Source organism: Heterocephalus glaber, unplaced genomic scaffold (genome assembly GCF_053883595.1).
Source record: "Heterocephalus glaber isolate CG9 unplaced genomic scaffold, H.glaber_assembly_v1.0 deba00001761, whole genome shotgun sequence".
In the NCBI taxonomy this organism is placed as follows: domain Eukaryota; kingdom Metazoa; phylum Chordata; class Mammalia; order Rodentia; family Bathyergidae; genus Heterocephalus; species Heterocephalus glaber.
In genome coordinates this window covers 1,850,472-1,865,361 of record NW_028258458.1, presented here as the reverse complement: position 1 = coordinate 1,865,361, position 14,890 = coordinate 1,850,472, and the positions used below count along the sequence as shown (strand labels likewise).

General features: G+C 36.0%; 3 protein-coding genes across 4 annotated transcripts in view; all 3 read left to right on the top strand.

The window, feature by feature from the left end:
* LOC101716930 (zinc finger protein 699) overlaps positions 1–14,890 on the top strand; it is a 72,634-nt gene that overhangs the window by 38,000 nt on the left and 19,744 nt on the right. The window lies entirely within an intron of this gene.
* On the top strand, positions 3,887–5,513 carry LOC101696965 (olfactory receptor 7E24-like). Its single transcript, XM_013065866.3, has one exon. The coding sequence runs from the start codon at positions 3,939–3,941 to the stop codon at positions 4,968–4,970; it is 1,032 nt and encodes a 343-aa protein (XP_012921320.3). The 5' UTR covers positions 3,887–3,938; the 3' UTR covers positions 4,971–5,513.
* Positions 10,251–14,725, top strand: LOC147821135 (olfactory receptor 7E178-like). Its single transcript, XM_087202022.1, has one exon. It carries the CDS (start codon positions 10,337–10,339, stop codon positions 11,291–11,293), a length of 957 nt encoding a protein of 318 aa, XP_087058148.1. The 5' UTR covers positions 10,251–10,336; the 3' UTR covers positions 11,294–14,725.

Here is a 14,890-nt window from a genome sequence, read left to right as displayed (position 1 = left end):
ATAACAGTATGAAAATTTCAAGTTGAACTGTGAACTTTATGTTCTTGGTTGGCTTGGAAGTCCCCAAAACCTGAAAGTGTGATTTCCATCTTTAGTGGTTCTACTTCCCATAATCATCTAACCTTCAAGAGAGGACAATGGTCCATCTAACCTCACTCATGAACACCAAAAGTATGTATGATGGTGATGACAACCAAGAGGACAGTGATCCTAACATCTTCTACATTCATGCAGGGCTCCCTAAGTGCCTGGATCTGAGCTATGTCCTCTATGTAGCTTGTCTGCATAGTCTTCCTCAAGGTACAAGTGCCTCAAATATTATTATTTTTCAGGAAGGAAGCATCACAGCATTTTTGTGTAACATGTCCTATGTGTCCAGGTAGAAAGAAACAAGGACTTGTTTAAATTAATCTTCTGACAATATCACAGGGTATTCTTGCTGGTAGAATCTTGGCACATTGGCCGTAGACATCACAAAAAGCCATTTCACTTCCTTTCACTCTGGGAAAGATTTGTTGTTCACTGTACACTTTGCAGTGAGGATTCTATATAGGTCACAGTGGGGAGCCCTGGCTGGTTCTTACTGAATTAACTAGAGGTAGGATAGCTGTGGCTCATAGGCAGTGGTTTTAAAGTAGGAACCACGCATGACAAGTCAGCACTTTCTCCACTCAGGTTACCTTTGCCACTGTCCATATCCTCCTCTGTGCCTACAATCTGTTCACATGACCTCAAACATAGAAATAAAGTCAGGTCCTGATTTTTTTCCTAGTCAGGAACCTGGAAAGAGTTTAAAAATGTACCTGAGTGCATCTGTGGTCCAGACCTCTGAGCTAACTCTTAAAACTTTCTGAAAATTTTGGGAAAAACTTAAAATGACACAAACACAGATAATGGACAACTTACTTTTGAATGCTTCTAGCTCTACTTAGTTCTGTGACATTAGACAGGTTGTTAGTATCTCTGAGACTCAGCGTCATCACCTGGGTTGGTTTGTAGTCACTGCGACTGCTTTAAGTAGGGATTACACAGGGAAAGCATCTCCCTATAAGATGACTGCATAAAGAATGCACACAGTGGGGGACAAAGTACAATTTGGTATTCTTCTTATTAATGATGTTAGCATTGATATCACTCAACTAAAATATCCTGCAATCTGAAGTTACTCTTTCTATAATGGGACATTCGATTTTTGTCCTTCTGTAAATAGGGTTGTCTATCTGGAAAGGAATCACTAATTCTCTTCAGTTTTGGACTCCCCAGAGCTTATATATTGCTTGCCACTGATGAGGCATCAAAGAGATGTCACTGACAGACACTGAATAGCTAGGTTTTTGTTCACAGAAGATGTTCATAATGACTGTGGTTTCAACACAGTTGGGGCTTTCCTGTCTGTACTTTTGATCCTTTCAGGAATGCTCCATATTTCTGGCAGCAAGATAACATAGCTCTTGTTTCTCCTTATGTTACAGACATACAAGCGTGTAATTGAATGAACAGCATTTGCAGCATTCAGTTGTTCAAAAATTGATGGCCAGACTTTCATGACTATGAAAAATATGCAGATAGAAAAGAGAGTAGGCAATCCTGACTGTTTGGATGAGGTACATTGTAGAGTTTCCTCACTTTAGGAGCTACAACATCCTCTCACAATTGTGTTTCAGAAGGAATTAGTTCTTTACTTTTTAAAATACAATGATGAAATATTTATTAGGTTCTAAACTTCTATACATGTCTTATATGTGGAAGACATGGGTCTTCTCCTTCTTTTATTAATCAGTGTGAACCCAAAAGGTGGAGAGATTTGCATACAGTCTGGATATAGTAGCAGGTAAATGATACAGGAAGAAAACATGCATTTCCTGACTCCCATCCCAGGGCTCTTCCTCCTCTACTAAAAACAAGTGGAAATATGATTTCCTGTACAAGATGAAATTTCTTGGTGAGTTATAATGAAAAGCTCATCTCTAGACCCACTGTAAGGATATTTGTTGGTATATCTGAAAAATAAGAGGATGTATGGATATGGGCAGTTGATTTTTTGAGACCATAAATATAGGTGATTAATAGTATGACTGCATGTGCCTCAACTGTTGGAAGTCAACTACACATCCTCTATGTGTATATTATATGAAAATTTTCACTTATCTGATATAGATAAGGGTATGAGAATTTTGAAAGAAGTGTAATACTAATAAATAGAAAAAACATATGCAATGTTCTCTTTTAGAAAACTGAGTACTTCAATTAAAGGCTTTAAAGTGGTATGTAGTTTAAAGAGAGAAATCAAACATGTAAACTTAAACCAGTACATTTCAGGAGGAAGCGGTGTTGTCGACTATGTAGATGAGATTCAGGGATGTTTTGGGTTACTTTGCAGAGACCTTGGTACAGATACATAATCAAAGCTGATATTGACATATTGAGTGTAAGTATACTCACTGAATTCATGACAGTAGTTGTTTGGAAGGCAGATTTGTAGGAGAATGAAATTATGGAGAGATACCAAGAAGTAAGATTTCAGAGTTAATATTTCAGATTTCTATACAATATTATTTGTGAAACACATCACTACATGTTTCTGGTGTAATATATGCAGTGGATATTTTTGGACTTGTTAATTACTATTAAGGGAGCATTTTCAAAAATGCTAGAAAATATTCTAAGGCAGTTGTTATCAATCCTACTGTAAGAATGGAATCATTGCTTCTGGGCTGTGATAATCAAATATGTTTTAAAGATTCAAGGGTAAATATATTGGAAAAGGGACTGAGAAGTACTAATGTATACAATTCAAAATATTTTTAAAAACACTTTACCCCAATTCTATAAGGTAGGAATTATAATCCCTGTTTGACGGATGAGAAAAGTGCCAAAGTATATGTAAAGTGATTTCCTATACTTTTATTATTTAGCATTTTTTCACATTTAAGTTACAGCATGATCTGACAAATGAATGAACTGGCTTGCACTCAAGTTGCTACAATAAGAAAATCAATCAAGCAGTTGGAAAGGATTGGTGTGAAAAATCTATGAACTAAAGCAGAAGGTTGGGACTCAAAGCTGAGTGGTGCAGTTTTGCTCAATAGTAAAGCCCTTAGCTCTAAGCAGGAAGGTTCATGACCAGACAAACAAGGACCTGGTTATGAGGCCAGTATAGAATCTAGAATTTTTTAAAAAGGAAGGGAAAGAAAAATCAAACTCTCTTAAATATGAAAAATGAAATAAACATTGTATGTGGGCTAATACAAATAAACCTGCATAAAATGAAAATTATTCAAAAATATTTCTTAATTGTTTTACTTGTTAATCATTGACATGTACAATATATAATAATCTGACATTTAAGGACAGTGTTACCATGAGTTACATACACTTAAGTAAATGATATCTATTAAATTGAAGTCCAACACACATATAATAATTATATGTTTAATGATTTGTGAAAGAAAAGCAATATTTGAGCCAATATATACTTCAAAGAAAGAAATGAGAAAATAAAATGAAGTCTTTTGAAGATAAGTGACCCATAACAATGTTTTATAGTGATAAATATCAACTTAAATTAATGTGTAGCTGTTTCAATTATAGTTTTCACTGAATTTCTACATATGCTAAATCATTTGAGTTTATACCATTGGTTTGAATGAAATGTATAAACAGTTTCTTCAGTTTTTTATGAGGATGATTTTTATCTTCAACACAAAAGAGTATTTTTTACTCTCTAGTTCGTCTTAAAAGAATAGTCTGTATTTACTTGTGAGCGTGCTCATGCTATGTTTGGTGCTCTTGGCCTTCCTAACATTGCAGTGTAAAGTGTCTCTAAAGTAAGTATGTTTAGAAAGAGATGAATAACACAGAAACCAGCAGGGAAAGAGCTGTGTGATATCTGAGTTTGTAAAAAATAAGAACTGTTGCTCAAAGTTTTGAATCTCAGTATGATACTCTACATGGAAATACTTGAATTCAAAATGTATACAGCGTGCCTCATTGCTTTTTTATGTTCAAACTTTTTTTTTTTCAAAAGGTGTTTAAACAATTCAGATGCACAAATTCTAACACATGTCTCAGAATTCTATCTGCTGGGATTCACAGAAGATCCCAACTTGCAACCAATTCTTGTTGGGCTGTTCCTGTCCATGTACCTGGTCACAGTGCTTGGGAACCTGCTCATCATCCTGGCCGTCTGCTGTGACTCCCACCTCCACACCCCCATGTACTTCTTCCTCTCCAACCTGTCCTTGGCTGACATCTGTTTCACCTCCACCACGGTCCCAAAGATGATTGTGGACATCCAGAGCGAGAGCAGAGTCATCTCCTCTATGGGCTGCCTCACACAGATGTCTGTGTTTCTCATTTTTGCTTGTATGGATGACATGCTTCTAAGTGTGATGGCCTATGACAGGTTTGTGGCCGTCTGCCACCCTCTGCATTACCAGGTCATCATGAACCCTCACTTCTGTGTCTTCTTAGTGCTAGTGTCATTTTTAATCAGTCTTTTGGACTCACTGCTGTACAACTTACTTATCTCACAACTGACATCCTTGAAGGGTATGCAAATTGCCAGTTTCTTCTGTGACCCTTCTCAGCTTCTTAATCTTGCCTGTTCTGATACTTTTATCAATAACATCATCATGTATTTTATTCTTGCTGTCTTTGGATTTCTTCCTATCTCGGGGATCTTTTTCTCTTACTATAAAATTACTTCCTCCATTCTGAGGGTTCCCTCCTCGGGTGGGAAGTATAAGGCCTTCTCCACCTGTGGGTCTCACCTTTCAGTAGTTTGTCTGTTTTATGGCACAAGCCTTGGAGTGTACCTCGACTCAGCTCTATCACATTCTCCCAGAAACAGTGCAGTGGCTTCATTGATGTACACTGTGGTCACTCCTATGCTGAATCCCTTCATCTACAGCCTGAGGAACAGGGATATTAAAGATGCCTTGAGGAGGCTCCACAGCAGAATAGTCTAATTGCAAAGCTTGTGACAACCCTTTGAAATCCAGCTTACCAAATCCAGCAAATGTAGCATGTAGAAATATAATTCATGCCTCCTTGGCCATGGTATGTTTGTAGCTTATCAACTTCAATTCCTCGTCATGTTTGATGACTGCAAGAACAGTGTGCAACTGAACTGGGCACCTAAAATGGTGAAAATGTTCATTTTATGTCTATTTACCACAATAAGGAATGGCAATAAAATGCAGATGGATCTTTGAAAAATTAAAGAAGACATAGAAGGACAAGCACTGCATGTTTCTTCTCATATGTGCAAATTAAACATCACCCTGAAAGTATAAGGGTAGAAGATCTGGGAAAGGTGCTCGGGGTGTGAGTGAGGGTAGAAGAAGAATGTGTGGATATGACAAATGTGAGCTTCAAGCATGTAGGGATATATTATAATGAATAATTTTAATCTAGACAATATACATCTTAATAAAAAGACAAAAGTAGTGAATATCACACATGAGCTTCTTTCTGAGTAGAATGAAGCAACCACTTATGAGGCCATTCATTTTCTCTTCTTCCTCTACTAATATAATGAAGTCCTTAGAGATTTGAAGAACATGGGCCAATTTGGCTCTTTATGAGCTCTATGGAGGCAGGCTCCAGGTCGTATAATATAATAGCGAATAATCAACCTGAGTCTCCAGACGTTCAGCTCCAGCTCAATGGTTTCCATACCTGTGTCAACTTCTCTGTGGTTGTCTGCATCAGAAAGCTCCTGTCACTGTATTCAGATCAATAGTGAGGACAAAGACAGCCTTAACTAGAGAGCTGGCAGATCCTTATCCCTTGGTCATGACCCAGCTGAGACCGAGCATTATGCAGTAAGTGTGAAGGGAGATGAAGGATAGAGGAAGGTGTATTGGACGTATTGTTTCCTCATCTTCAGGGTGAACATGTGGTATGTGTGCCACAGGGGTGGATGCCAATTTGCCAACTTTCAGCTACAAGAACAGTGAAGTTTCTGTTTTTGGTTGTGGTAAGGGTCTTAGAATTCTCATGTAATATTTTTCTTTCCTCCTACATTGATTATACTTTACTTAAACATTGCACCCCATAATGGAAAAATCCATCCCTCCAAGCTTTTCCATTGCAACTCAAAAATGTTTCAGAAGGTGGGTGATGATAGGAAGAGGAAGAGGAACACATTAACCACAACATCCTGAATCATTATCGAGAGCTTAGATCTTCTATTTATCATTGCTCACATTATTATTGCTTTACATAAAGGAAGGAGTAACATTTTTGTAAATCACATTGGGTTTTTTGGTAGGAAAAGGCGTTCTGTCTTTTAATTAGGCTGTCTGATTACAGACACAGGTTTCTTCCTACAAAAATACTGGCAACCCGTTGACACCCCTAACAGCCGTTTCTTATGTGTCACTTCAGCAAGACACCCCTTTATCACTGCACTCTTTTCTGTGCAATTCCTGGTAGACGGGGGCAGGGCAGAGCGTTTGGTGGCCACAGCTGTATCTTCTGTATGAAAGAGAGCTATAGATCACAGCAAAATTCACACATAGAGCAGCCATAGAATGGCTCAGCACAGATTTCTCTCCTACCTTATATCCAGGGTTTCCTAGCAGTTGGCCACAAACTCCTACACTTTTGTAGTCATTCCACTTAATCTCAAAACTAGACACGGAGTCTGTACTTGAATTGACTCTTATTCAGGAAATTGGAAACTGTTTATGGATGTGCCTCAGGAGTTTGTGGGGTTAAGCCCTCTCTCTGCTTAAACTTTCTGACTGTTGGCTAACAATGAAAGGGATGATGTAACAGACACAGGGACTGAAATTTAATTTTCACTTCTTTTGACCATGCTGTTCATTTCTGCACATAGGCCAGATTGTCAGTATTTCTGAGACTCAGCATTGTCATCTGAGATGATTTATGGTTTGAGACAAATGCATTGAGGAAGGATTAAATACTTAATAGGATACTTAACAGGATTAATGGGTGACGAATACATAAAATAAGGTAAAGTAAAATGTAGCTACTAGGTGTGTTTATAATGATATGCTAATTTCCATTCATTTAAACATCATTTATTTGGGGTGTGATCTATTTATCCTAATAGCATGCTTTATTTTTGTCCTTGGTAATGCATATAATCTATATTTAGAGAGAAATGACTAGCTTTATTTCATTTTTTTAATTTTAGATTTATACTTTGCTGGACCAGAAGAGGTATCAAAACTTCTCTGTTCAACATTGTTTAGAACCTCGGTTGGTTCACTATAATTTGCAATAATCAGTGAAGCTTCAACATGCTTGGTGCTATCCAGTTAACCCTTTCATTGCTTTTATGAATGTCCCTGTTCTAGACTGGAGAAAAGATACAATAGATCTTGTTTGTGCTAATGTTTTGTACATATGGGCCAGATAATGCATTTAATGACACCTGCCGTTTATAATTATTCAAAAGCCTTGATTGATTTGAGGTGAAAAATGAAAAAAGGGAAGATAATAAGGCAGGTGGTACTTATAGCTTGAGATTGGACACATTTTGGAGTTTCACATAATTCAAAGGTCCAGTACTCTTTAACAATCATATTTATCAACAACTCGATATTTCCATGATATTGAATTCTGTCTTTTTAAAAAAAATGACAAATATTTAAATTCTAAATTTTACCTATGTGTTAGACATGCTTTGGAGATTGGTGTTACTGCCCGTTACTAAGGAATATAATTTCAGAAGGTGGAGAGATTCACACCCATTCTGAATATAGCACCAGGTCAGTGATTTGGGAATAAAATGTTGATCTTCTGACTTCCATCCCAGAGCACTGTCTGCTCTAATGAAAGCAAATGGAAATATTTTTCCATATAGGAGATGAAATTTTGGGGTAATTTCTCATGAAAGTGTTACTAATAGATGAAGGATGCGTAGGACATATTCTTATGATTAGCAGGATGTGTCAATGATAACTGATTTTTGTTGGGTCAGAAAGTGTGAGTGTTTAATAGTAAAATTAAATATACTTCAATTCCTAGAAGTCAAAGAATGATCTACCATATACACAGTACATGGAAACTTTCCTTTGTTTGATATGAAGAAAGGTATAAAATTTTTCATAGGATTGTTATTATAATAAAGTGACAAATTAAATATCTATCATGCAGATAATTCTTGGCATGATAAAAAATTTAATATCAACATTGCACTTTACAGAGAGACACAAAACTACATGTTAAATAAACTTGTACAGTTCAGGGGCAGTATGTGCTGTGATATACACTGCTAAGCAGAATTTTAGGTATTTTTAGAGAAGTTTTAATAAAAATGTTTACAGATACATAAATAAAAAGTGATACGAAAATACTACAAGGAAAAAAATCTATGAATTAAATTCACAACAGTATTTGCCTTTGGGGAACAGATATTCATCAGAATAGAATAATGGAGAGATCCCAAGAACTCATAATTCATAGGTGATACTTCCAATTGATATTGTGTATTAAGTTTGTTTCCAACATTATGAAATGCTTGTGTTTTAGTGTATGTAGTGGATATTATTGACAATTGAAGGCAATATTAATGGAACATTTTCTAAATGCCATGAGATATTCTAAGGCACTGGATCTCAACTCTGGTACAGAATTAGACCATCAAAACTTCACATGTATATACTCTAATTAAATTGGTTTTATGTGAAACTAGAGTATCAAGATATGTTAAAATATTCATAGGTAGCTATGTTAATAAATGTGACTGAGACCCATACATCTAAGAAATTTAAGAGATTTCTTAAAATATTTTTTACAAACTCCATTAGATAATTCTTATGCATATTTTACAAGTGAGGAAATTCCTCCATTTGTGTACATTATTTCCTTTCCTTTTCTTTTTTTCCCAATTGTCATAATTTAAGCTGATAAAATAATTAACACAAATTTCTTTCATGTAGCTGCAGAAAGAGAATGGAATCTATGCAGTATTAACATAAAAATGTATTCACTAGGAAGAAGAAGGTTGGATCTTCTTACAGATTTTAATAGAGTTTTAAGGCCTACCCTTTGCACTATCTTAAAAGGGAAAGTAAATTTTTCTGATCTGAAAAGGAATGAAACCATATTAGCAGGCATACTGCAATACAAAGTTAAGAGAAACCAAAGATCTATCTCATTCTAAAATACTTTAATGAGATAGTATGGGGTTCAAAAAAACCACATAAAATTCTTCAAATGTTGAGAAGAGTTTCATGACATTTTGTTCTTTTTTAATCACTGATACGTATATGTTCATTAAATGCCACATTGTGGTCAGGGATATCATATAATTATGTGCATTGAATAAAAATATAATTATGAAAATTTAAAGTTTACAAAAGCCATGCACAATAGCATATGTTAAGTGATTTTTGAAAGAGAAACAAGTTGAATGGGCACTTATATTCACAAACACAACGTGACAGTTAAGCTTAATTGTGTCAACATAACTAGTTTGAAAGCTACTCAGCAGCTTGGTGGACCACACTTCTTGGTGTGTCTGTGTGGGTCACGGAGGCATGACACTAGGTGCCATATCTGGTCCCCTACCTCCTGTTCTCTGGAAATACATCCTGCTCTACTTTCCAGCTGCCAAGAACAAGCAGCTTTGTTGCACCATACCTATCTGCCATGCTGTTGCTGCTTTGGAGTCAGGTGAACATGGACTGCATCTCCTTAAAATGAGATCCCACTTAAACCTCTTTTCCTTAAGTGGTGCATGTCAGGTATTGTGTCCAGCAATACAAAAAATTAGTAGTAGAAGGAGACAATAAGAAAATGCAAACATGATGAAAACTCCTGGGGCATACTGTCACAGAGCAATGTTCTCTGATTATAAACTGTGACTTTAATTTAGTGCTCAAATGATGTCTAAGCTCTAATGTAGTATTCATAAATATTTTACTTAGAAGAATGTGTCCTATTTACTTAGAATAAAATAAGGTGTGTTTAGCAGCTTCTTAATTTCCTTTAATGAGAATGAGTTTTGGTTAGGGTAGGAAGGGTATTTTTTATTCTAAAAGAGTGGGCACAGTATTTTACTGTGAGCATGAACTTTTTATTTGTATTGTTTGTGGTCTTCTAACTTTGCTTAAGTGACTAAGGTCTTCACTAAAGTAGTTACGTATGGAAAGAGAAGAGATACACTAAAACCAATAATGAAAGACCTCAAAGAAGATTAGTTCAATCACAACTGAGAAATATGGCTAAAGGCATATGAAATACCAATGTTAATATGCTACATGGAGTCCTTAAATTCAAAATATATAGTAAATACTGGGTGCCTACTTTTTATTTTACTCTAATCCTTTTGTTTTTCAAAAGCTGTACAATCAATATGGAACCACACAATCTAACAAGAGTTTCAGAATTCTATCTCCTTGAACTCTCAGATGATCTAGACTTGCAGCCCATCCTCTTTGGACTGTTCCTGTCCATGTACCTGGTCACATTGCTTGGGAACCTGCTCATCATCCTGGCCATCATCTCGGACGCCCACCTCCACATCCCCATGTATTTCTTCCTCTCCAACTTGTCCTTTGCTGACATCTTTCTCATCTCCACCACAGTCCCAAAGTTGATTGTGGGCATCTCAACTCACAGCAGAGTCATCTCCTATGTGGGCTGCCTGACACAGATGTCTCTTTTCATCCTTTTTGGATGTATGGATGACATGCTTCTGACTGTGATGGCCTATGACCGCTTTGTGGCCGTCTGCTGCCCCCTGCGTTATTCAGTCATCGCGGACCCTTGTGTCTGTGTTCTCTTAATCTTGATGGCTTTATTCGTTAATCTTTTGGTCTCGCGTTTGCACAATATTATTGTCTTAGAATTTAAATACTTTAGGAAAGTGGAAATTGCTAATTTCTCCTGTGACCCTTCTCAACTTCTTCGTCTTTCCTGTTCTGATATATTTACTGATAATACAGTCATGTGTTTTGTTTTTGTCATCTCTGGATTTCTTCCTGTCACAGGAATATTTTTCTCTTACTATAAAATTGTGTCTTCCATTCTGAGAATCCCAGCATCAGATGGGAAGTATAAGGCCTTCTCCACCTGTGGGTCTCATCTCTCTGTTGTTTGCTTATATTATGGCACAGGCTTTGGAGTGTATCTTGGTTCAGCTCTATTACATTCTCCCAGAAACAGTGCAGTGGCCTCACTGATGTACACTGTGGTCACCCCTATGCTGAATCCCTTCATCTATGCCCTGAGGAATAGGGACATTACACGTGCCCTGAGGAGGCTTCACAGTAGGACAGGACCAATTTCATTACCTGTGGAAACCACTTGAAATTTAGGTTAGAAAATGTAGCAAAGTAAAACCTATGTGTGTATTTTATTATGCCTCGGTCATTTTACCTTAAAGTATGATGGTTTGAGTTCCTCATGATGACTCATAGTAGAATAGAGATATCCAGATTTGGAAAGGAAAGATGGGAAGATGTTAAAATGGGTACAAAATTTAGTTTGGGATAAAGAAAAATTTATGGGATTAGATGGTATTAGTGGCTGCATGACAGTATAAATGTAAGTAATGTCAATGAAGTTTGCAAATAAAATGGTAAAAATATTAATTTTAATGTATATTTCATCACAATAAGCAATAGAGATAAAATGCAGGTGCCCAGTCCAGGATATTCTTTCAGTCACTGACATCCTTTTCTGGCCTTACCATAACCCCCTTAGTCTCCAGAGAAAGATATTCAGAATTTTATATCATTCTTACTCCAAAGTACATAGAGGTCAATATTGTTTTCCAGCTATGTCAGTGATTTAGAAACCTAGACTTCTACTTAAAACTCTTTGACATTTGGCAAACAAAGGAAAAGATTAGCATATTTTACCTACAGATGGAAAATTTATTTTCTTCTGCTTTTAGCTCTCCTTATGATTTCTGTGATATAGAACAGGCTTTCAGTATCTCTGAGACTCAGCATTTTCATCTGAGGTGATTTCAAGTTGAGATAATGGCAAGGAGGAAAGATTAAATAGATAATAGATTAACAACACCATGTTATTAATAGGTGATATAATTTACATATTGTTGTCAGTATTAGTGATAATTTTAAATTTCATACTATTGAGCTAAAATATTCTGGGATCTGAGGTTTCTGTTTTCCTATTTGTACAATGGAATACTTTGTTTTTGTCCTTATATATGCACACGTAATGTATTTGGATGGAATGACTGTCTTTCCATTTCTGATTCCCAGATCTGAGACATTGCTTGGCGCAAAAGAGGCATAAAAACTCTCTTATGCACTGCATAGATTTTGTCTTGGAACACAAACATTGTTCATGACCAGGGTGCCCTCAAAACACTTGGTGTTTTTCTGTCCAAATTTTAACACTTTCAGAGATGTCCTATAGCACTAATGCCACAATAAAATAGCTCATATCATTTATGTTATGTACCCTTGAGCCCAAAAAACCTTGGTAGCAACATCTATAATTTTAGTTATTCAAAAATCATGAGAAATCTTCATGGATAAAAAAGAAAGAAAAAAACTAAAGAAGGAGAAGTAGAAAAGTAAACTTTGTGAATTGAGCTGAAGAACAATATAGATTTTTACATCATTGTAGCCTCCAGTGCCCTTTGACAACTGCCTTCATCAATGAACTTGATGTTTTCTTAATGGTTGTTATTCTTTATTTTAAAACACATTTGAGTTCTAAACATCCTTTGGGTGCTCAAATGTCATACATTGGGTGTTACCTGTCATAGTTCTATTAAGCAATATGAGCACAGAAGTTTGGAATGTGTGCATACATTCTCCATGTGGAATGAGGTCAGTGAGATGCAACTGAAATATTCATTTTCTGAATTTCAGTAGACTACAGCCAACTCATTGAGATCAATCAACACAAATCTGTACACTCCCCATGCTGTCCACAGTTGACAGCAGAGACACATCTTGAAGGGAACTTTTTTATTTCTTTTCTTTTTTTTATCTTTTTCTTTTTTATTTCTCACCTTTCTTGTTCCTGCTTTTGCCCTGTTTTGTGGTTTTTCATTGTTTCCCTCTTTATGTGTGAACACAGTTTCTAGTTTCTCTGTTGCTGTTAGTTTGTCCTATTCTTGTTTTTGTTCCTTCCCTCTCTGTTTTCATTCTGCCCTGACCAGTTTCCCAAAGTTTGCATGATCTACCCACATCTTTTAGCCTTAGTGCTAACCATTCCCTCTCCTTCTACTTCTCTACCCACCCTCTAACTCCTAAGTCTTCTCCCCAGAGGAAAAATTCACTATTTTGAAGAGCTTATTTACTCCAAATATATTACTGGTTGGATCTAGATTTTGATATATAACTACAAGACTAGTTCATGGAGCTAAAGCTGACATTAATAATTACCCCAATTTGTCATTTTCTAAACTGTGTTTCATGCCTTTGTTGATGCTGATTGTATTACTCTGGCTAAGATGATGTGATTGTTCTAGTTAGTGATTCTTCCAGGTATACCAAAACTGAGATTACCTAAGGATCACTACAGACTCAAAACTCAAAGATCAACTCAGGAATTATACTAAAAACACCACTAACAAAAAATAAAAATGAGAAGGTACCTAAACAAGACCCAAGCCCAGACTTCCAGCTCACCAAAGGCAAATCTAGGGTCAATGAGGTAGAACAACCCGAAAGCCAAAGACCTAGTCTCCCTGAACTGATAACAAGAGAAATAAAACAAATGAACAAAGCTCTAGAAAAATTCAAAGGAGAAAAATTTCCTAGACAACTACAGAGATAGAAACCAAAATGAAAGACATGCTTACAGATTCTAGAACAAAAAAAGACAAAAAATTAGAGGTGCTCAGGAACATGATGGAAAACATAAATGCCCAACATAAGAAAGAAATGGAATCCATGAGGCTAATTCAAACAGAAATCCAGGAGATTAAAATCTCTACTGAAGGTATACACAGCACAGTGAGCCAATGTGAAGACAGAATACCAGATACAGAAGACAGGATTGGGGTTAGCAACCATGAAAAGAGAGATCCCTGAAAAATAGCAAGGGACCATTAGAAACCAATCCAGCAGCTGCTAGATAATACAAAGAAGATAACATAAGATTGATTGGGGTCAATGAAAACACAGGAGATAGTGAAAACAACACAAAAAAATTGTTCACAGGAATAAGGGCAGAAAATTTCCCAAGTAGGAGAAAAGAACTTGACATACAGATAAGTGAGGCATATAGGACTCCAATTAGCTGCAATAAAAAAAACTACACCTAGGTGTATAATAGTCAAGATTCCAGAAATCCAACAGAAGAACAAAATATTAAAAGCAATTAGAGAAAAGAAACAATTTACATACAAAGGAAAGCCCATCCGAGTCACAGCAGACTTCTTAATACCAACCCTGAAGTCATGAAGAGCCTGGAGTGAAGTATTTCCAGCTCTAAAATAAAACAACCTCCAACCCAGATTAATATATCCTGCAAAATTATTTTTCAGAGTTTATGGAAAAATAAGATACTTCCATGACAAAGAACACCAGAGGAAATATATGAATACCAAACCAGCACTCCAAAATTTTTTTTAAATTATCCTAGAAAAAAACAAGGAGAATTACAACTCCAGAAATGCACAGAACTGAAATTTCATGAGTGATAATTCAAATGAGTTTAAAATACTGTACCCTATTGGAAACACACATTATTAAATGTTTATATTTTAGCATAAGTGATGAGTATTATTGACATTAATCATAGATAAATCTAATGGAGCATTTAACAAGTGCCACAAAATAGTCTAAGGCAGTGGATCTTAACCCTAATGTAAAAAAGGAACCACCAAGAACTTCACATGCAGATATTTTGATGAAACTGGTTTCAATTTTGGCCAAAGTATCTAGATATTTTAAAATACAGGTAAATATATTGATAA